Source organism: Chamaea fasciata, unplaced genomic scaffold (genome assembly GCF_029207755.1).
Source record: "Chamaea fasciata isolate MVZ Bird 193981 ecotype frontalis unplaced genomic scaffold, bChaFas1.0.hap1 SCAF_857, whole genome shotgun sequence".
In the NCBI taxonomy this organism is placed as follows: domain Eukaryota; kingdom Metazoa; phylum Chordata; class Aves; order Passeriformes; family Sylviidae; genus Chamaea; species Chamaea fasciata.
Window position 1 is genome coordinate 15,833 of NW_027094942.1, and position 22,927 is coordinate 38,759.

At 56.8% G+C, this 22,927-nt stretch overlaps 1 protein-coding gene across 1 annotated transcript; it reads left to right on the forward strand.

Annotated features, from left to right (window-relative positions):
- The first annotated feature begins 2,962 nt into the window (after positions 1-2,962).
- On the forward strand, positions 2,963-22,908 carry LOC136305969 (transmembrane protease serine 9-like). Its single transcript, XM_066209315.1, is given in 11 exon segments — positions 2,963-3,047; positions 5,124-5,289; positions 7,517-7,770; positions 8,512-8,582; positions 8,584-8,649; positions 11,343-11,491; positions 14,699-14,745; positions 16,372-16,525; positions 17,939-18,246; positions 20,528-20,664; positions 21,813-22,908. Coding segments are annotated over 11 exon segments (1,623 nt in total). The 3' UTR covers positions 21,999-22,908.
- Positions 22,909-22,927: the final 19 nt, after the last annotated feature.

Here is a 22,927-nt window from a genome sequence, read left to right on the forward strand (position 1 = left end):
ACCCAAAATTGCACAAAAATACCCAAAACGGCCCAAAATTACCCCAAAATTACCCAAAACGACCAAAAATTGCACAAAAATACCCAAAACGACCCAAAATTACCCCAAAATACCCCAAACGACCCAAAATTACCCCAAAATACCCCAAACGACCCAAAATTACCCCGAAATACCCAAAACGACCCAAAATTGCACAAAAATACCCCAAACGACCCAAAATTGCCCCAAAATACCCAAAACGACCCAAAATTACCCCAAAATACCCAAAACGACCCAAAATTGCACAAAAATACCCAAAACGACCCAAAATTGGACAAAAATACCCCAAACGGCCCAAAATTGCACAAAAATACCCAAAACGACCCAAAATTACCCCAAAATTACCCCAAACGACCCAAAATTGCACAAAAATACCCAGAACGACCCAAAATTACCCCAAAATTACCCCAAACGACCCAAAATTGCACAAAAATACCCAAAACAGCCCAAAATTGCACAAAAATACCCAAAACGACCCAAAATTACCCCAAAATACCCAAAATGACCCAAAATTGCACAGAAATACCCAAAACGACCCAAAATTGCACAAAAATACCCAAAATGACCCAAAATTGCACAAAAATACCCAAAACGACCCAAAATTACCCCAAAATACCCAAAATGGCCCAAAATTGCACAAAAATACCCAAAACGACCCAAAATTACCCCAAAATACCCAAAATTACCCAAAATTGCACAAAAATACCCAAAACGACCCAAAATTGCACAAAAATACCCAAAACGGCCCAAAATTACCCCAAAATTACCCAAAACGACCCAAAATTGCACAAAAATACCCCAAACGACCCAAAATTGCACAAAAATACCCAAAACGACCCAAAATTGCCCCAAAATACCCAAAATGACCCAAAATTGCACAAAAATACCCAAAACGGCCAAAATTACCCCAAAATTACCCAAAACGACCCAAAATTGCACAAAAATACCCAAAACGACCCAAAATTGCACAAAAATACCCAAAACGACCCAAAATTGCACAAAAATACCCCAAACGGCCCAAAATTACCCCAAAATACCCAAAACGACCCAAAATTGCACAAAAATACCCAAAACGACCCAAAATTGCCCCAAAAATACCCAAAACAGCCCAAAATTGCACAAAAATACCCAAAACGACCCAAAATTACCCCAAAATACCCAAAATGGCCCAAAATTGCACAAAAATACCCAAAACGGCCCAAAATTACCCCAAAATACCCAAAACAGCCCAAAATTGCACAAAAATACCCAAAACGACCCAAAATTACCCCAAAATACCCAAAATGACCCAAAATTGCCCCAAAATACCCAAAACGACCCAAAATTACCCCAAAATACCCAAAATGACCCAAAATTGCACAGAAATACCCAAAACGACCCAAAATTGCACAAAAATACCCAAAATGACCCAAAATTGCACAGAAATACCCAAAACGACCCAAAATTGCCCCGAAATACCCAAAATGACCCAAAATTACCCCAAAATACCCAAAACGACCCAAAATTACCCCAAAATACCCAAAATGACCCAAAATTACCCCAAAATACCCAAAATGACCCAAAATTGCCCCAAAATACCCAAAACGGCCCAAAATTGCACAAAAATACCCCAAACGACCCAAAATTGCCCCAAAATACCCAAAATGACCCAAAATTACCCCAAAATACCCAAAACGACCCCAAAATTGCACAAAAATACCCAAAACGACCCAAAATTGCCCCAAAATATCCCAAACGACCCAAAATTACACAAAAATACCCGAAACGACCCAAAATTACCCCGAAATACCCAAAATGACCCAAAATTACCCCAAAATACCCAAAACGACCCAAAATTGCCCCAAAATACCCAAAACGACCCAAAATTTCCCAAAATACCCAAAACGACCCAAAATTGCCCCAAAATACCCAAAACGACCCCAAAATTGCCCCAAAATACCCAAAACGACCCCAAAATCGCACAAAAATACCCAAAACGACCCAAAATTGCCCTAAAATACCCAAAACGACCCAAAATTACCCCAAAATACACAAAACGACCCCAAAATGCACAAAAATACCCAAAACGACCCAAAATTGCACAAAAATACCCCAAACGACCCAAAATTTCCCAAAATACCCAAAACGACCCCAAAATTGCACAAAAATACCCAAAACGACCCAAAATTGCACAAAAATACCCAAAACGACCCAAAAATGCACAAAAATGTTCCCTAAATAGCAAAAATTATCCAAAATTCCCCAAAATGCCCAAAATCACCTCGAGCGACCCCAAAATCGTCCCAAATCAGCCCAAAATGACCCAAAGTCCAAAAAAAATGACCCCAAACTCGCCCCCAAAACCCCCAAACTGACCCCAAATCCTCCCAAAACCCCCCAGACCTCCCCAAAATCCCCCAAATTCCCGCCAAAATCCCCCCAAATCCCCCAAAATGCCCCAAAATGCCCCAAACCCCCCCCAAATGACCCCAAACCACCCCAAAAATGACCCAAACTCCCCAAAAAACGTTCCGAAACTCCCCAAAATCCCCCAAATTCCCGCCACAATTGACCCCAAAATCCTCCAAAAGTTCCCCAAATTCCTCCAAAATTGACCCCAAATCTCCCCAAAATCCCCCAAATTCCCGCCAAAATCCCCCCAAATCCCCCAAATTCCCCCGAATTCCCCCAAAATTGACCCCAAAATCCCCCAAATCCCCCCAATCCCCCCACTCCCCCCAAATCCCCAAATCCCCCAAATTACCCCCAAAATCCCCCAAATTCCCGCCAAAATCCCCCCCAAATCCCCAAATTCCCGCCAAAATTGACCCCAAATCCCCCCAAATTCCCGCCCAAACCCTCCCACCCCGCGGAGCCCCGCCCCCGGAAGCCGCCGAGGTGCCGGCCCTGACCCCGCCCTCCGGGCTCCGCCCCCGCAGAGGCCATGGCCTGGCGCCCCCTGGCGGCCCCCGCCGCGCCCCTGCCGCCGCTGCTGCTGCTGCTGCTGCTGCTGACAGGTGAGCGCACAGGTGAGCGCACAGGTGAGCGCACAGGTGAGCGCACAGGTGAGCGGACAGTAGGACAGGGGACAGGTGAGCGCACAGGTGAGCGCTCAGGTGAGCGCACAGTGGGACAGGGGACAGGTGAGCGCACAGGTGAGCGCTCAGGTGAGCGCACAGTGGGACAGGGGACAGGTGAGGGGACAGGTGAGCGCACAGTGGGACAGGGGACAGGTGAGCGCACAGGTGAGCGGACAGTGGGACAGGGGACAGGTGAGCGGACAGGTGAGCGCACAGTGGGACAGGGGACAGGTGAGCGCACAGGTGAGCGGACAGTGGGACAGGGGACAGGTGAGGGGACAGGTGAGCGCACAGGGGATTATGGGACAGGTGACAGGTGAGCGGACAGGTGAGCGGACAGTGGGACAGGTGACAGGTGAGCGCACAGGGGACTATGGGACAGGTGACAGGTGAGCGCACAATGGGACAGGTGACAGGTGAGCGCACAGGGGACTATGGGACAGGTGACAGGTGAGCGCACAGGGGACTATGGGACAGGTGACAGGTGAGGGGACAGGTGACAGGTGAGGGGACAGGTGAGAGCACAGGGGACTATGGGACAGGGGACAGGTGAGCGCACAGGGGACTATGGGACAGGGGACAGGTGAGCGCACGGGTGAGCGGACAATGGGACAGGTGACAGGTGAGGGGACAGGGGACAATGGGACAGGTGACAGGTGAGTGCACAGGGGACTATGGGACAGGTGACAAGTGAGTGGACAGGTGACAGGTGAGGGCAGAGGTGAGCAGACAGGTGAGTGACAGGGGACCCTGGTGCTGCTGCTGCTGCTGACAGGTGAACGCACAGGTGAGCGTACAGGGGACAATGGGACAGGTGACAGGTGAGGGGACAGGGGACAGGTGAGATCACGGGGGACAGGTGAGAGCACAGGTGAGCAGACAGGTGACAATGGGACAGGGGACAGGTGACAATGGGACAGGTGAGGGGAGAGGTGAGCAGACATTGGGGACAGGTGAGGGGACAGGTGAGGAGTCAGGTGATGATGGTGACAGGTGAGGAGACAATGGGGACAGGTGAGGGGACAGGTGAGGGGTGACACAGAGGTGCCAGGGCTGTCTCTGGTTGATGTCCCCACGGTGTCACCACTGACAGGTGACAGGTGACACGCACAGTGACAGGTGACATACGTGACAGGTGACAGGTGACACACAGTGACACCCACACAGGTGACACTGGTCTCTCCCCACAGGTGTGACCCAGGTGACAGGTGACACACACACAGGTGACGCAGGTCTCTGCTGTCCCCACAGGTGTGACCCAGGTGATAGGTGGCACACACAGGTGACAGGTGACACGCACAGGTGACACGCATACAGGTGACAGGTGAGCCAGGTGACAGGTGACACACACACAGGTGACAGCGGTCTCTCCCCACAGGTGTGACCCAGACGACAGGCGACACACACAGGTGACAGGTGACACACACAGGTGACACACAGGTGACAGCGGTCTCTCCCCACAGGTGTGAGGCAGGTGACAGGTGACACACACAGTGACAGGTGACAGACACACAGTGACACACACAGTGACACACGCAGGTGACAGGTGACACAGTGACAGGTGACAGGTGACACACCCACAGGTGACGGCGGTCTCTGCTGTCCCCACAGGTGTGAGGCAGGTGACAGGTGACACAGTGACAGGTGACAGGTGACACACCCACAGGTGACAGCGGTCTCTGCTGTCCCCACAGGTGTGAGGCAGGTGACAGGTGACACACACAGTGACACAGGTGACAGGTGACACGCACAGTGACACACACAGGTGACACACAGGTGACGGCGGTCTCTGCTGTCCCCACAGGTGTGAGGCAGGTGACAGGTGACACACACAGTGACACACACAGGTGACAGGTGACACACACACAGTGACAGGTGACACACAGGTGACTGTGGTCTCTGCTGTCCCCACAGGTGTGAGGCAGGTGACAGGTGACACACACAGTGACACAGTGACACAGGTGACACGCACAGTGACACACACAGGTGACACACAGGTGACGGCGGTCTCTGCTGTCCCCACAGGTGTGAGGCAGGTGACAGGTGACACGCGGGTGGTCGGTGGCCACGCCTGCGTCCCCCACTCCCAGCCCTGGCAGGTCGCCGTCCTCGACATGTTCAAACTCTACTGCGGCGGAGTCCTGGTGTCACCGCGCTGGGTGGTGACCGCGGCTCACTGCACCACACCTGGGTAAGTCACACCTGGGTAAGTCACACCTGGGGACACCTGGGCACACCTGGGGACACCTGGGGACACCTGGGCACACCTGGGGACACACCTGGGGACACACCTGGGGACACCTGGGGACACTGACAGGAGTCCTGGTGTCACCGCGCTGGGTGGTGACCGCGGCTCACTGCACCACACCTGGGTAAGTCACACCTGGGCACACCTGGGCACACCTGGGGACACCTGGGGACATCTGGGGACACACCTGGGGACACCTGGACACACCTGGGGACACCTGGGGACACTGACAGGAGTCCTGGTGTCACCGCGCTGGGTGGTGACCGCGGCTCACTGCACCACACCTGGGTAAGTCACACCTGGGCACACCTGGGCACACCTGGGGACACCTGGGCACACCGGGGGACACACCTGGGGACACCTGGGCACACCTGGGGACACCTGGAGACACCTGGGCACACCTGGGGACACTGACAGGTGTCCCCACCTGTCCCTGTCCCCTTGGGGTGACCACAATGACCCAGGGCCAGCGCCGCCTGTCCCACACCTGTCCCTCAGATGTTCCTCAGGTGTCCCACACCTGTCCCTCAGGTGTCCCTTAGATGTTCCTCAGACGTTCCCCAGGTGTTCCTCAGACGTTCTCCAGGTGTCCCTCACCTGTGTCACCTGTCCTGTCCCCCCAGGGTGACCACGTTGGCCCTGGGCAAGCACCGGCTGTCCCACACCTGTCCCTCAGGTGTTCCTCAGGTGTCCCTCAGACATTCCTCAGATGTCCCTCAGGTGTCCCTCACCTGTCCCTTAGATGTCCCTCAGATGTTCCTCAGGTGTCCCTCAGGTGTCCCTCAGACGTTCCTCAGACGTTCCTCAGGTGTTCCTCAGATGTCCCTCAGACGTTCCTCAGGTGCCCCTCACCTGTCCCTCACCTGTCCCTCAGATGTCCCTCAGATGTCCCTCAGATGTCTCTCAGGTGTCCCTCAGGTGTTCCTCAGGTGTCCCTCAGGTGTCCCTCAGACATCCCTCAGACGTTCCCCAGGTGTCCCTCACCTGTCCCTTAGATGTTCCTCAGACGTTCCTCAGGTGTCCCTCAGGTGTCCCTCAGACATTCCTCAGGTGTTCCTCAGACGTTCCCCAGGTGTCCCTCAGACATTCCTCAGATGTTCCTCAGGTGTCCCTCAGACGTTCCCCAGGTGCCCCTCACCTGTGTCACCTGTCCTGTCCCCCCAGGGTGACCACGGTGGCCCTGGGCAAGCACCGGCTGTCCCACACCTGTCCCTTAGATGTCCCTCAGATGTTCCTCAGATGTTCCTCAGGTGTCCCTCAGATGTTCCTCAGGTGTCCCTCAGACGTTCCTCAGACATTCCTCAGATGTCCCTCACCTGTCCCTTAGATGTCCCTCAGGTGTCCCTCAGGTGTTCCTCAGGTGTTCCTCAGGTGTCCCTCAGACGTCCCTCAGACGTTCCCCAGGTGTCCCTCACCTGTCCCTTAGATGTCCCTCAGGTGTTCCTCAGGTGTCCCTCAGACGTTCCCCAGGTGTCCCTCACCTGTCCCTTAGATGTCCCTCAGGTGTTCCTCAGGTGTCCCTCAGACGTTCCCCAGGTGTCCCTCACCTGTTCCTCAGATGTTCCTCAGGTGCCCCTCACCTGTCCCTCAGACATTCCTCAGATGTTCCCCAGGTGTTCCTCAGGTGTCCCTCAGACGTCCCTCAGACGTTCCCCAGGTGCCCCTCACCTGTCCCTTAGATGTCCCTCAGGTGTCCCTCAGACGTTCCTCAGACATTCCTCAGGTGTTCCTCAGGTGTCCCTCAGGTGTCCCTCAGACGTTCCCCAGGTGCCCCTCACCTGTGTCACCTGTCCTGTCCCCTCAGGGTGACCACGGTGGCCCTGGGCAAGCACCGGCTGTCCCACACCTGTCCCTTAGATGTCCCTCAGATGTCCCTCAGATGTTCCTCAGGTGTCCCTCAGATGTTCCTCAGATGTTCCTCAGACGTTCCTCAGATGTTCCTCAGGTGTCCCTCAGGTGTCCCTCAGACGTTCCTCAGATGTTCCTCAGGTGTCCCTCACCTGTCCCTTAGATGTCCCTCAGGTGTTCCTCAGGTGTTCCTCAGGTGTTCCTCAGACGTTCCTCAGGTGTCCCTTAGATGTTCCTCAGATGTCCCTCAGGTGTCCCTCAGACGTTCCTCAGACGTTCCCCAGGTGCCCCCTCACCTGTGTCACCTGTCCTGTCCCCCCAGGGTGACCACGGTGGCCCTGGGCAAGCACCGGCTCTACGGGCGCGAGGCGGGCGAGGAGCGCCGCATGGTGGCCCGCATGGTGGCCCACCCCGGCTACGACCCCACCACCAAGGACAACGACATCATGCTCCTCAAGCTGCTGTCCCCCGCCGCCATCTCCGACCGCGTCCGGCCCATCGCCGTGGCCTCGTGCCTGCCGCGGCCCGGCACCAGCTGCCTCACCTCGGGATGGGGGGCCACCACCTCGCCCGAAGGTGCGGCCGCGCCGGGGACGGCGGCTGCTGGCATCTGCCGGGGCTTCGGGCCGGTCACCTGGGACCTCTCCTGGTCATTCTGGGGGTCCTCAAGGTCTCGCGGTCACTTGGGTGTTCTCATGGTCACCTGGGTCCTCTCCTGGTCACTTTGAGTGTCCTCCTGAAGGTCTCGCGGTCACTTCGGGTGTCCTGAAGGTCTCGTGGTCACTTTGGCCACCTCGTGGTCACCTGGGACCTCTCCTGGTCATTCTGGGGGTCCTCAAGGTCTCGCGGTCACTTCGGGTGTCCTGAAGGTCTCCTGGTCACTTTGGGTGTCCTCCTGAAGGTCTCGCGGTCACTTGGGTGCTCTCATGGTCACCTGGGACCTCTCCTGGTCGTTGTGGGTGTCCCGAAGGTCTCGTGGTCACTTGGGTGTCCTGAAAGTCTCCTGGTCACTTTGGCCACCTTGTGGTCACCTGGGACCTCTCCTGGTCACTTTGGTGTCCCAAAGGTCTCGTGGTCACTTTGGGTGTCCTCCTGAAGGTCTCCTGGTCACTTGGCCACCTCATGGTCACCTGGGACCTTTCCTTGGGTATCCTGAAGGTCACCTGAGTCCACTCCTGGTCACTTTGGACCTCTGGTGGTCACCTTTGACCTCTGATGGTCACCTTTGACCTCTGGTGGTCACTGTGGACCCCTGGTTGTCACCTTTGACCCCCGGTGTTCACCTTTGACCCCCGTTGGTCACCTTTGACCCCGCAGTGACGTACCCCGAGGTCCTGCAGTGCGTCAACGTCACGCTCTTCTCGCCGGCCCAGTGCCGCAGCTTCTACCCCCGGCTCCATCACGGCCAACATGATCTGTGCCGGGAACGTGCAGGGCGGCATGGACTCCTGCCAGGTAACCCGGGACACACCTGGGACACACCTGGGACACACCTGGGGACACACCTGGGGACACACCTGGGGACACCTGGGGACACACCTGGGGACACACCTGGGGACACCTGGGACACCTGGGACACCTGGGGACACCTGGGGACACCTGGGACACACCTGGGGACACCTGGGGACACACCTGGGGACACACCTGGGACACCTGGGACACACCTGGGGACACCTGGGGACACCTGGGACACACCTGGGGACACCTGGGACACACCTGGGGACAACTGGGGACACCTGGGGACACACCTGGGGACACCTGGGGACACCTGGGGACACCTGGGACACCTGGGGACACCCGGGGACACCTGGGACACACCTGGGGACACCTGGGGACACCTGGGACACCTGGGGACACCCGGGGACACCTGGGACACACCTGGGGACACCTGGGGACACCTGGGGACACCTGGGACACCTGGGGACACCCGGGGACACCTGGGACACACCTGGGGACACCTGGGGACACCTGGGGACACCTGGGACACCTGGGGACACACCGGGGACACCTGGGACACACCTGGGGACACCTGGGGACACCTGGGACACCTGGGGACACACCTGGGGACACCTGGGACACCTGGGACACCTGGGGACACCTGGGGACACCTGGGACACACCTGGGGACACCTGGGGACACCTGGGACACCTGGGGACACACCTGGGACACCTGGGACACACCTGGGGACACCTGGGACACCTGGGACACACCTGGGGACACCTGAGGACACTGGGAGTGGTGGCAGGTGCAGGAGAACCTGGGTTTGGGGCCTTCAGAAGGTCAAGGGTTGGCCCAAGTGGTCATCGTTGGCCAGATTGGTCATCGTTGGTCAACCTCGAGTGGTCACCAAACCCAATGAGGTCCACCAAGGGGTCACCAAACCCAACATGGCTGACCCAACCCAACAAGATCCACCAAGGGGTCACCAAACCCAACATGGCTGACCCAACCCAACAAGATCCACCAAGGGGTCACCAAACCCAACAAGGGGTCAGTTGACCCAATGCAATGAGGTCCACCAAGAGTTTGACCAACCCAAGGGGTCCCCAAACCCAACGAGGTCCACCAAGGGCTCACCAAACCCACCGAGGTCCACCAAGGGTCCCCAAACCCAACGAGGTCCACCAAGGGGCCACCAAACCCAACAAGGGGTCAGTTGACCCAACCCAACGAGGTCCACCAAGGGGTCCCCAAACCCAACATGGCTGACCCAACCCAACGAGGTCCACCAAGGCTTTGACCAACCCAAGGGGTCCCCAAACCCAACGAGGTCCACCATGGGCTCACCCAACCCAACGAGGTCCACCAAGGGTTTGACCAACCCAAGGGATCCCTAAACCCAACGAGGTCCACCAAGGGGTCACCAAACCCAACGAGGGCTCAGTTGACCCAATGCAATGAGGTCCACCAAGGGTTTGACCAACCCAAGGGGTCCCCAAACCCAACGAGGTCCACCAAGGGCTCATCCAACCCAACGAGGTCACCCAAGGGCTCACCAAACCCAACGAGGTCCACCAAGGGCTCACCCAACCCATTGAGGTCCACCAAGGGGCCACCAAACCCAACAAGGGTCAGTTGACCCAACCCAACGAGGTCCACCAAGGCTTTGACCAACCCAAGGGATCCCTAAACCCAACGAGGTCCACCAAGGGCTCACCCAACCCAACGAGGTCCACCAAGGGTTTGACCAACCCAAGGGGTCCCCAGACCCAACGAGGTCCACCAAGGGGCCACCAAACCCAACAAGGGGTCAGTTGACCCAACCCAACGAGGTCCACCAAGACTTTGACCAACCCAAGGGGTCCCCAAACCCAACGAGGTCCACCAAGGGGCCACCAAACCCAACAAGGGGTCAGTTGACCCAACCCAACGAGGTCCACCAAGGGTTTGACCAACCCAAGGGGTCCCCAAACCCAACGAGGTCCACCAAGGGCTCACCCAACCCAACGAGGTCACCCAAGGGTTTGACCAACCCAAGGGGTCCCCAGACCCAACGAGGTCCACCAAGGGTTTGACCAACCCAAGGGGTCCCCAGACCCAACGAGGTCCACCAAGGGGCCACCAAACCCAACAAGGGGTCAGTTGACCCAACCCAACGAGGTCCACCAAGACTTTGACCAACCCAAGGGGTCCCCAAACCCAACGAGGTCCACCAAGGGGCCACCAAACCCAACAAGGGGTCAGTTGACCCAACCCAACGAGGTCCACCAAGACTTTGACCAACCCATGGGGTCCCCAACCCGACATGGCTGACCCAACCAAATGAGGTCCACCAAGGGGTGACCAAACCCAACATGGTTGACCCAACCCAACGAGGTCCACCAAGGCTTTGACCAACCCAAGGGATCCCTAAACCCAACGAGGTCCACCAAGGGGCCACCAAACCCAACAAGTGGTCAGTTGACCCAACCCAACGAGGTCCACCAAGACTTTGACCAACCCAAGGGGTCCCCAAACCCAACGAGGTCCACCAAGGGCTCACCCAACCCAACGAGGTCACCCAACCCAACGAGGTCCACCAAGGGTTTGACCAACCCAAGGGGTCCCCAAACCCACCGAGCGCTCGGTTGACCCCGGAAGGTCCCCGCGGCGCTGGCGGTGACCCCGCCGGTGACGCCCCCACCCCCCCGCCCCCGCTGTCCCCTCAGGGTGACTCGGGCGGGCCCCTGGTGTGCGGCGGGACCCTGCAGGGCATCGTCTCGTGGGGGATGGAGCGCTGCGGGCAGCCCCGGCGGCCCGGCGTCTACACCAAGGTCTGCAGGTACGCGCGCTGGATCCAGGAGACCATGGAGGACACCTGAGGCGGCGCCGGCACGCCACCGGCCGGGCGCCCGGGGGACAATAAAGACGTGCCGTGGAGAATTTCCGCGTCCCCGTGGGGGTTCTTTGGGAATTTCGAAGGGATTTTTGGGGGGGGGGGGGAGGGGTCAACCTCGGGAGGTTCTGGTGGGGAGGGTGGGCAGGAAGTCGGGAGAATTCCAGCCCGATGTTCCTCTGAAGCTCCACGCCCCCGAAAATTCCGCCCGAAAATTCCCCCCAAGTCGGGAAAAAAAAAAAAAACAAAACAAAAACAACCCGTGGCGAGTTCTTCCCGCCCCAAAAATCCCACCCAAAATTCCACCCAAAATTCCACTCAAATCCCCCCAAAATTCCCCCAAAGTTCCAACCAAATCCCCCAAATTTTCCCAAAATTCCACCCAAAAATTCCACCCAAATCCTCCCCAAAATTCCACCCAAATCCTCCCCAAAATTCCACCCAAATCCTCCCAAAATTCCCCCAAATCCCACCCAAAATTCCACCCAAAATTCCACCCAAAATTCCACCCAAAATTCCACTCAAATCCCCCCAAAATTCCCCCAAAGTTCCAACCAAATCCCCCAAATTTTCCCAAAATTCCACCCAAAAATTCCACCCAAATCCTCCCCAAAATTCCACCCAAATCCTCCCAAAATTCCCCCAAATCCTCCCAAAATTCCCCCAAATCCCACCCAAAATTCCCCAAAATCCCCCAAAATCCTCCAAAATTTCCCCATATCCCCCAAAATTCCCCCCAAAAATTCCACCCAAAATTCCCCCAAAAATTCCACCCAAAATCCCACCCAAAATTCCCCCCAAAAATTCCACCCAAAATTCCCCCAAAATTCCACCCAAAAATTCCCCCAAATCCTCCAAAATTCCACCCAAAGCCCTCAAAATTCCCCCCAATCCCCCAAATCTTCCCAAAATTCCACCCAAAAATTCCACCCAAATCCCGCCCCGAAATCTGTCCGAATCCCCCGAAATCCCCCCAAATTTTGGGAGGGGTCTGCGGGGGGGGGAATTCAGGAGGGGTTCGGATTTGATTTGGAATTTTTTGGGATTTGGGGAGATCCGGACGGAATTTTGGGGGAATTTTATGGAGATTTGGGGGAATTTTGGGATTTGGGGAGATCCGGATGGAATTTTGGGGAAATTTTATGGAGATTTGGGAGAATTTTGGGATTTGGGGAGATCCGGACGGAATTTTGGGGGAATTTTATGGAGATTTGGGGGAATTTTGGATTTGGGGAGATCCGGATGGAATTTTGGTGGGAATTTTATGGAGATTCGGGGGGAATTTTGGGATTTGGGGAGATCCGGATGGAATTTTGGGGGAATTTTATGGAGATTTGGGGGGAATTTTGGGATTTGGGGAGATCCGGACGGAATTTTGGGGAATTTTATGGAGATTCGGGGGGAATTTTGGGATTTGGTGGAGATCCGGACGGAATTTTGGGGGAATTTTATGGAGATTTGGGGGAATTTTGGATTTGGGGAGATCCGGATGGAATTTTAGGGGAATTTTATGGAGATTTGGGGGAATTTTGGGAGAATTTTATGGAGATTCGGGAGGATTTGGGGAGATTTTGGGGGGATTTGGAGGGAATTTTCGGCGGATTTCGCGAAGATTTCGGGAGGATTTGGAGGGAATTTGAGGTGGAACCTTGAGGGCGGTTTGGGAGGATTTCACGGAGATTTGGGTGGAATTTTTTGGGATTTTGGGGGAATCCCGGGGAGATTTTTTTGGATGGAATTCATTGGAGATTTTGGGGGGGATTTTTGAGATTTTTTTGGGGGGAGGTTTGGGTGGAATTCTTGGGGGATTTTATGGAGATTTTGGGGGGATTTGGGGTGGAATTTTAGGGGGAGTTGGGATTTCTGAGAAACTTCCGGGCGATTTTCAGGGAATTTGGGATTTTGGGGGGTGGGAGGGAGAAATTTGAGGGATTTGAGACAGATTTTTTTTGGGGGGGGAAATTTTGTGGGATTTTGGATGAATTTGGGGAGATTTTGGGGGGAATTTTGGGTCAGTGGGATCTTTGTGGGTTTTTCCAGCCCGGAATTTTGGGGAGTTTTGGGGGAGTGACCCCAAAATTTGGGAAGTTCTGGAGGGAAGGGTCGGTCAAGGAGAAGGAGGGAGGTGGTTGAGGTCCCTCAAAATTCCCTCAGAATCCCCCCAAAAATTCCCAAAAAACCCCTCAGGAATTCCACCCAATCCCCCCTCCCCCCCCCCCCAAATTCCCCAAATTCCCCCCAAATTTTAGGTGAAAATTCCTCAAATCCGCCCCCAAAATTCCCTCGGAATTCCACCCAAAATTCCGCTCCCAATTTGCCCAGTTTCCCCCAAATTCCCCCGAACTCGCCCCAAATTTTCCCAAATTACCCCAAAATTCCCTCAAATCCACCCCAAATCTCCCCAATCCCCCCCAAACTCCCCCAATTTCCCCCCAAAATCCCCCAAAAGCCCCAAAATTCCCCCAAATCCCCCCAAATTCCCCCAAATTCCCCAAAATCCCCCAAAATCCCCCAAAATTCCCCCAAATTCCCCAAAATTCCCCAAAATCCCCCAAAATTCCCCCAAATCCCCCCAAATTCCCCAATTTCCCCCCAAATTCCCCCAAATTCCCCAAAATTCCCCCAAATTCCCCCAAATTCCCCAATTTTCCCCCAAATTCCCCCAAATTCCCCAAAATTCCCCCAAATTCCCCCAAATCCCCCCAAAATTCCCCCGAAGTTCCCCAAAATTCCCCCCAAAATTCCCTAAAATCCCCCCAAATCCCCCAAAATTCCCCAGAATCTCCCCAAAATCCACAAAATTCCCCCCACATTCCCCAAATTTCCCCAAAATTCCCCCAAAATTCCCCCAAATTCCCCCAAATCCCCCAAATTTCTCCAAAATTCCCCCAAATCTCCCCAAATCCCCCCAAATCTCCCCAAATTTCTCCAAAATTCCCCCAAATTCCCCCGAATTCCCCCAAATCTCCCCAAAATTCCCCAAATTTCCCCAAAATCCCCCCAAATTCCCCCCCAAAAAGCCCCAAATTTTACTTTTCCGGGGGTGGGGGAGGGGTGGGAAGGCCCCACCTGCGGCGGCGGCACCGGGGGGGGGGGTGGGGGAGGGGCCGATGGGTTAATTAATCATTAACGAGGCCGCCTTTAATTGGGGGGCGCGCGCGGGGCTCCCCCCCAAACCCCCGGCGGCAGCATGGAGCCCTTCGGCCTCGTCCTCCTCCTCCTCCTGCCGCAGCCCGGTGAGGGCGGGGCTGGGGGGAAACCGGGAATTTGGGGGGAATTTGGGGAAAATTTGGGAATTTTGGGGGAATTTGGGGGAAATTTTAGGGAAATTCGGGAATTTGGGGGGAATTTGGGGAAAATTCGGGAATTTGGGGGGAAATTTGGGGGAAATTTGGGAATTTTGGGGGAATTTGGGGGAAATTTGGGGGAAATTTGGGGAAAATTCAGGAATTTGGGGGGAATTTGGGGAAAATTTGGGAATTTTGGGGGAATTTGGGGGAAATTTGGGGGAAATTTGGGGAAAATTCGGGAATTTGGGGGGAATTTGGGGAAAATTTGGGAATTTTGGGGGAATTTGGGGGAAATTTGGGGGAAATTTGGGGAAAATTCGGGAATTTGGGGGGAATTTGGGGAAAATTTGGGAATTTTGGGGGAATTTGGGGGAAATTTGGGGGAAATTTGGGGAAAATTCGGGAATTTGGGGGGAATTTGGGGAAAATTTGGGAATTTGGGGGGAATTTTGGGGGAAAATTTGGTGGAAATTTGGGAATTTTGGGGGAATTTGGGGGAAATTTGGGAATTTTGAGGGAAAATTGGGGGAAATTTGGGGAAAATTTGGGGGATTTGGGGGAAATTCGGGAAATTTGGGGCAAATTTGGGTAAAATTTGGGGGTTTGGGTAAAATTTGGGAGATTTGGGGGGAAACTGGGGAAATTTGGGGAAAATTCAGGGGATTTGGGGGGGAAATCGGGAATTTTGGGGGAAAATTTGAGGGATTTGGGGGATTTGGGTAAAATTTGGGGGGTTTTGGGGGGAAATTCGGGGGAGATTTTGGAAAATTTGGGGGATTTGGGGACAATTTGGGGGAATTTTTTAGGAAAATTTGGGGGGATTTGGGGGTTTGGGGATTTTGGGGGGATTTGGGGAAAATTTGGGGGATTTGGGATGAGATTCGGGAATTTTGGGGCAAATTTGGGGGAAATTCGGGGGATTTGAGGGGAATTCGGGTGAAATTTTGGGGAGGGGGGGTTGGGGAAATCCGAGGGAGATTTTAGGAAAATTTGGGGAAAATTTGGGCGGTTTGGGGAATTTTGGGGGGATTTGGGGATAAAATTTGGGGGAAATTCAGGAAAATTCGAGGGCAATTTTGGAAAATTTGTGGGATTTCTGGAAAATTTGGGGGGATTTCAAAAAATTTGGGGAAACTTTGGGGCTTTGGGGGATTTTTGGGAAGTTCGGGGCGTTTTGGGGGGATTTGGGGCGAATTTGGGACAATCCCTCACCCTTCGAACCCGTTCCACCGCGGATTTTTTTTTTTTTTTTTTTTTTCCCCCGGGAATTTCGGGGCGAAGCCCCAGGAATTTGGGGGGATTTTTGGAATTTCGGGGATAATCTTTTTGGGGGATGATTTCCTCGGAATTCCGCGGGATTTTTTTCGGGGACAATTTCTTTTTTGGGGGGGGGGAACAATCCCTTTGGGGTTTTAACGCCCGTTCCGCCGCGGCTTTTAATTTTTTTGGGGGGGGGAGAAAATTTCGGGAAATTTTGGGAAAATTCGGGGAATTTCGGGGAAATTCTGGGGAATTTGGGGGAATTTGGGGGAATTTGGGGGATTTGGGGAATGCTGACCCCGCCCCCCCCAGCGCGGGCCGTTCCCGGCCGGATTCTGGGGGGCTCCGAGTGTCCCCGGGGGGAGCACGCCGGCCTGGTGCGACTCTTCCAGTTCGACCAGTTCGTCTGCGGGGGGGCGCTGCTGAGCCCCCGGTGGGTGCTGAGCGCCGCCCACTGCTGGGCCAGGTACTGGTTTGGACTGGTTTGGACTGGTTTGGACTGGGAGAGGTTAAAAGGGGATTTGGGGTGACTGGTTTGTACTGGGAAAGGGGGATTGGTTTGGATTGGGAGAAACTGGGAGGGAACTGGGATGGACTGGGATAAACTGGGAGGGAACTGGGATGGACTGGGATAAACTGGGAGGGACTGGGATGGACTGGGATAAACTGGGAGAAACTGGGAGGGACTGGGAGGGAACTGGGACGGGGGGGACTGGGATAAACTGGGAGGGAGTGGGATGGACTGGGATAAACTGGGAGAAACTGGGAGGGAACTGGGGCAGGGGGGACTGGGATAAACTGGGAGGGAACTGGGATGGACTGGGATAAACTGGGAGGGACTGGGATGGACTGGGATAAACTGGGAGAAACTGGGAGGGAACTGGGATGGACTGGGATAAACTGGGAGAAACTGGGATGGACTGGGATAAACTGGGAGAGAACTGGGAGGGAACTGGGGCGGGGGGGGGGCTGGGATAAACTGGGAGGGAACTGGGATGGACTGGGATAAACTGGGAGGGACTGGGAGGGAACTGGAGCAGGGGGGACTGGGATAAACTGGGACAAACTGGGATAAACTGGGAGGGCGCTGCAGTTCCCAAGTTGGCCACTAGGCGGAGCTCGGGGAGACATTGGGAGTTCATTGAGGGGAACTGGGAGGGACTGGGAGGGGATTGGTTTATACTGGGAGGGACTGGGATGGGACTGGGATAAACTGGGAGTTACTGGGAGTTACTGGGAGTTACTGGGAGGACACTGCAGTTCCCAAAGTGGCCACCAGAGGGGAGCTCGGGGAGATATTGGGAGTTCACTGAGAGAAACTGGGAGGGACTGGGAGGGGATTGGTTTATACTGGGAGGGGACTGGGATAAACTGGGACAAACTGGGAGTTACTGGGAGGACGCTGCAGTTCCCAAAGTCGCCACCAGGGGAAGCTCGGGGAGACATTGGGAGTTCATTGGGGGGAACTGGGATGGACTGGGACAAACTGGGATGGAACTGGGAGGGCTTAAAAGGGGATTTGGGGTTACTGGTTTATACTGGGAGGGAACTGGGATAAACTGAGAGGGAACTGGTTTATACTGGGAGGGAACTGGGACGGACTGGGGGGGGATTGGAGGGGGACTGGGTTTTACTGGTTCATACTGGGAGGAACTGGGAAGTGACTGGGAGAGGATTCCTGGGGACTGGTCTGAACTGGTTTGAACTGGTCCCGCCCCCTCAGCCACCTGCAGGTGTGCACAGGTGAGCACAGGTGTGAATAACCGAGGAATAACTGGGGAGTAACTGGGATTTCTCGAGTGACTGGGGTTACTGGTCTGAACTGGTCTGAACTGGTTTGAACTGGTTTGAACCGGGAACACCCTCCCGCCCCCCCCAGCCACCTGCAGGTGCGCGCAGGTGAGCACGACCTGTCGCAGGTGAGCGGCCACGAGCAGTTCGCCGCCGCCGTGGAGCTCGTGGTGCACCCGGACTTCGGCCAGGAGGGCGAGGGGGATTCCCGCTTTTCCCGAAGTTTCGGGAATTCCCGGAATTCCTCCGGCCGCTCCCACGACCTGATGCTGCTGAGGGTGGAGCCGCCCTTCACCTGCGGGCCGCAGGTGCGGCCCCTCCCCCTGCCGCTGGCCCCGCCCAGCCCCGGCTCCACCTGCACCGTCATGGGCTGGGGCACCACGGCCAGCCCCGAGGGTGCGCACTGGGCTGTACTGGGTTATACTGGTTTGGACTGGGAGGGGCTGGGAGGGGTCTGGAGGGCATCGGGAGTGACTGGGAGGGGACTGGGTTATACTGGTTTGGACTGGGAGGGGCCTGGAGGGGATCGGGAGTGACTGGGAGGAGACTGGGTTATACTGGGTTATACTGGTTTGGACTGGGAGGGGCTGGGAGGGGATCAGGAGTGACTGGGAGGGGACTGGGTTATACTGGTTTGGACTGGGAGGGGCTGGGAGGGGTCTGGAGGACATCGGGAGTGACTGGGAGGGGACTGGGGTATACTGGGTTATACTGGTTTGGACTGGGAGGGGTCTGGAGGGCATCGGGAGTGACTGGGAGGGGACTGGGTTATACTGGGTTATACTGGTTTGGACTGGGAGGGGACTGGAGGGGATCAGGAGTGACTGGGAGGGGACTGGGTTATACTGGTTTGGACTGGGAGGGGCTGGGAGGGGATCAGGAGTGACTGGGAGGGGACTGGGCTATACTGGGTTATACTGGGTTATACTGGTTTGGACTGGGAGGGGTCTGGAGGGGATCAGGAGTGACTGGGAGGGGACTGGGTTATACTGGTTTATACTGGTTTGGACTGGGAGGGGTCTGGAGGGGATCAGGAGTGACTGGGAGGGGACTGGGCTATACTGGGTTATACTGGGTTATACTGGTTTGGACTGGGAGGGGCTGGGAGGGGATTGGGAGTGACTGGGAGGGGACTGGGTTATACTGGGTTGGACTGGTTTGGACTGGGAGGGGCTGGGAGGGGATTGGGAGTGACTGGGAGGGGACTGGGGTATACTGGGTTATACTGGTTTGGACTGGGAGGGGCCTGGAGGGGATCAGGAGTGACTGGGAGGGGACTGGGGTATACTGGGTTATACTGGTTTGGACTGGGAGGGGCCTGGAGGGGATCGGGAGTGACTGGGAGGGGACTGGGTTATACTGGTTTGGACTGGGAGGGGCTGGGAGGGGATTGGGAGTGACTGGGAGGGGACTGGGTTATACTGGGTTATACTGGTTTGGACTGGGAGGGGCCTGGAGGGGATCAGGAGTGACTGGGAGGGGACTGGGGTATACTGGGTTATACTGGTTTGGACTGGGAGGGGCCTGGAGGGGATTGGGGGTGACTGGGAGGGGACTGGGTTATACTGGGTTATACTGGTTTGGACTGGGAGGGGCTGGGAGGGGATCAGGAGTGACTGGGAGGGGACTGGGGTATACTGGGTTATACTGGTTTGGACTGGGAGGGGTCTGGAGGGGATCAGGAGTGACTGGGAGGGGACTGGGTTATACTGGGTTATACTGGGTTATACTGGGAGGGGTCTGGAGGGGATCAGGAGTGACTGGGAGGGGACTGGGTTATACTGGTTTATACTGGTTTGGACTGGGAGGGGCCTGGAGGGGATTGGGGGTGACTGGGAGGGGACTGGGTTATACTGGGTTATACTGGTTTGGACTGGGAGGGGACTGGAGGGGATTGGGAGTGACTGGGAGGGGACTGGGTTATACTGGGTTGGACTGGTTTGGACTGGGAGGGGCCTGGAGGGGATTGGGGGTGACTGGGAGGGGACTGGGCTGTACTGGTTTATACTGGTTTGGACTGGGAGGGGCCTGGAGGGGATTGGGAGTGACTGGGAGGGGACTGGGCTATACTGGGTTATACTGGGTTATACTGGGTTATACTGGGTTATACTGGTTTGGACTGGGATGGGCTGGGAGGGCACTGGGAGGAGAATTGGTGTTACTGGTTTATACTGGTTTATACTGGGATGGACAGGTGTATACTGGGTTATACTGGGAGGGCACTGCGAGGGGATTTGGGGTTTACTGGTTTGTACTGGTTTGGGGTTATTGGGAAGGCCCCAGGTGTGTCCCTGTCCCAGAGCCACCTGTCCCAGCTGTCCTCAGGTGTCCCCAGGTGTGTCCCCAGGTGTGTCCCCAGGTGGTGTCACCTGGTGTCCCCAGGTGTCCCAGGTGTCCCAGCTGTCCCCAGGTGTGTCCCAGGTGTCCCCAGGTGTGTCCCCAGGTGTCCCAGCTGTCCCCAGGTGTGTCCCAGGTGTCCCCAGGTGTGTCCCCAGGTGTCCCCAGGTGTGTCCCCAGGTGTCCCAGCTGTCCCCAGGTGTGTCCCAGGTGTCCCCAGGTGTGTCCCCAGGTGTCCCCAGGTGTGTCCCCAGGTGTCCCAGCTGTCCCCAGGTGTGTCCCCAGGTGTCCCCAGCTGTCCCAGGCGTCCCCAGGTGACGTCACCTGTCCGTGTCCCCAGAGTCGTACCCGGACGTGCCGCAGTGTCTCAATGTCACCGTGCTCGGGGACAGCGCCTGCCGCGACGCCTACGGGGCGCAGGTGACGCCCGACATGCTGTGCGCGGGCGTGGCCCAGGGCGGCCAGGACTCCTGCCAGGTGGGACCGCGGGGTCACCTGGGCCACCTCGGCGCCACCCGTGTCACCTGTCACCTGTCAGTGTCACCTGTGTCACCTGTGTGAGCTCAGTGTCACCTGTGCCACCTGTCACCTGTCATTGTCACCTGTGTCACCTGTGTGAGCTCAGCGTCACCTGTGTGTCACCTGTCACCTGTCAGTGTCACCTGTGTCACCCGTGTGAGCTCAGCGTCACCTGTGTGTCACCTGTCACCTGTCAGTGTCACCTGTGTCACCCGTGTGAGCTCAGCGTCACCTGTGTGTCACCTGTCACCTGTCAGTGTCACCTGTGTCACCCGTGTGAGCTCAGCGTCACCTGTGTGTCACCTGTCACCTGTCAGTGTCACCTGTGTCACCTGTGTGAGCTCAGCGTCACCTGTGTGTCACCTGTCACCTCTGTCCCATCACCTGCCACCTGTCATTGTCACCTGTGTCACCTGCGCCATCTGCCGCCTGTGTGTCACCTGTGTAACCGTGTCCCCGATGTCCCCAACCCCCTCAGTGTCCCTCCAGTGTCCCCACTGTCCCCAAACTCCCCAACGTCCCCAGTGTCCCCAAAGTCCCCAACCCCTTCAATGTCCCCAAAGTCCCCCATGTCCCCAGTGTCCCCAAAAGTCCCCAATGTCTCCAATATCCCCAGTGTCCCCAGTGTCTTCAACGTCCTCACTGTCCCCTCACTGTCCCCGTGTCTGCAGGGTGACCCCAGGGGTCCCCTCACTGTCCCCGTGTCCCCTCACTGTCCCCTCACTGTCCCTCAGTGTCCCCGTGTCCCCTCAGTGTCCCCATGTCCCCATGTCCCCATGTCCCCGTGTCCCCTCACTGTCCCCTCAGTGTCCCCTCGGTGTCCCCTGACGGTCCCCGCCGTGTCCACAGGGTGACTCCGGCGGCCCCCTCAGTGTCCCCTCAGTGTCCCCTCAGTGTCCCCGCTGTCCCCTCAGTGTCCCCTCAGTGTCCCCTCGGTGTCCCCTCACTGTCCCCGTGTCCCCGTGTCCCCGTGTCCCCTCAGTGTCCCCTCAGTGTCCCCATGTCCCCGTGTCCCCGCAGTGTCCCCTCACTGTCCCCTCAGTGTCCCCTCAGTGTCCCCTCAGTGTCCCCTCGGTGTCCCCTGACGGTCCCCGCCGTGTCCGCAGGGCGACTCCGGCGGCCCCCTGCTGTGCGGCGGCCGGCTCCAGGCCGTGGTGTCCTGGGGCGCTCACCCCTGCGGTCAGTCCGGCCGCCCGGGGGTCTACGCCCGAGTGCTGCCCGCGCTGGCCTGGCTCCGGGCGGTCATCGGGGACGACGGCGCCGCCGACGACCCCTCCTGTGACCCCGAGTGACCGCGAGTGACCCCGAGTGACCGCTGAGTGACCCCGAGTGACCGCTGAGTGACCGCTGACCCTCCTGAGACTGCTGACCCTCCTGTGAGCCCGAGTGACCACTGAGTGACCATTGACCCTCCTGAGACCGCTGACCCCTCCTGTGAGCCCGAGTGACCCCGAGTGACCACTGAGTGACCCCGAGTGACCATTGACCCTCCTGAGACCGCTGACCCCTCCTGTGAGCCCGAGTGACCACTGAGTGACCATTGACCCTCCTGAGACCGCTGACCCCTCCTGTGAGCCCGAGTGACCCCGAGTGACCGCTGAGTGACCCCGAGTGACCATTGACCCTCCTGAGACCGCTGACCCTCCTGTGACCCCGAGTGACCGCTGAGTGACTGCTGATCCTCCCGTGACCCCTGACCCCTCCTGTGACCCCTGACCCCTCCTCTGACCCTCCCATGACCGCTGAGTGACCACTGACCCTCCTATGAGCCTGAGTGACCACTGAGTGACCGCTGACCCAGATGTGACCGCTGAGTGACCACTGACCCTGCTGTGACCCCTGACCCCTCCTGTGACCCTTGACCCCCCTGAGTGACCACTGACCCCTGCTGTGACCCCTCCTGTGAGCCTCAGTGACCGCCCAGTGACCACTGACCCTGCTGTGACCCCTGACCCCTCCGGTGATCCTCCACCCCCCTAAATGACCACTGACTCCTCCTGTGACCCTTGACCCCCCTGAGTGACCAATGACCCCTCCAGTGACCCCTGACCTCCCCAAGTGACCTCTGACCCCCCGACTCCCTCCTGGGACCCCCAACCCCCCTGGGGTCACCTGGGGTCACCTGGGGTCACCTGGGGTCACTCGTGTCCAGCCGGTCACCGGGCCGTGACCTCTGACCCCTCCCTTGGCAATAAAGACCAATCAGAGCTCAGAGCGCCTC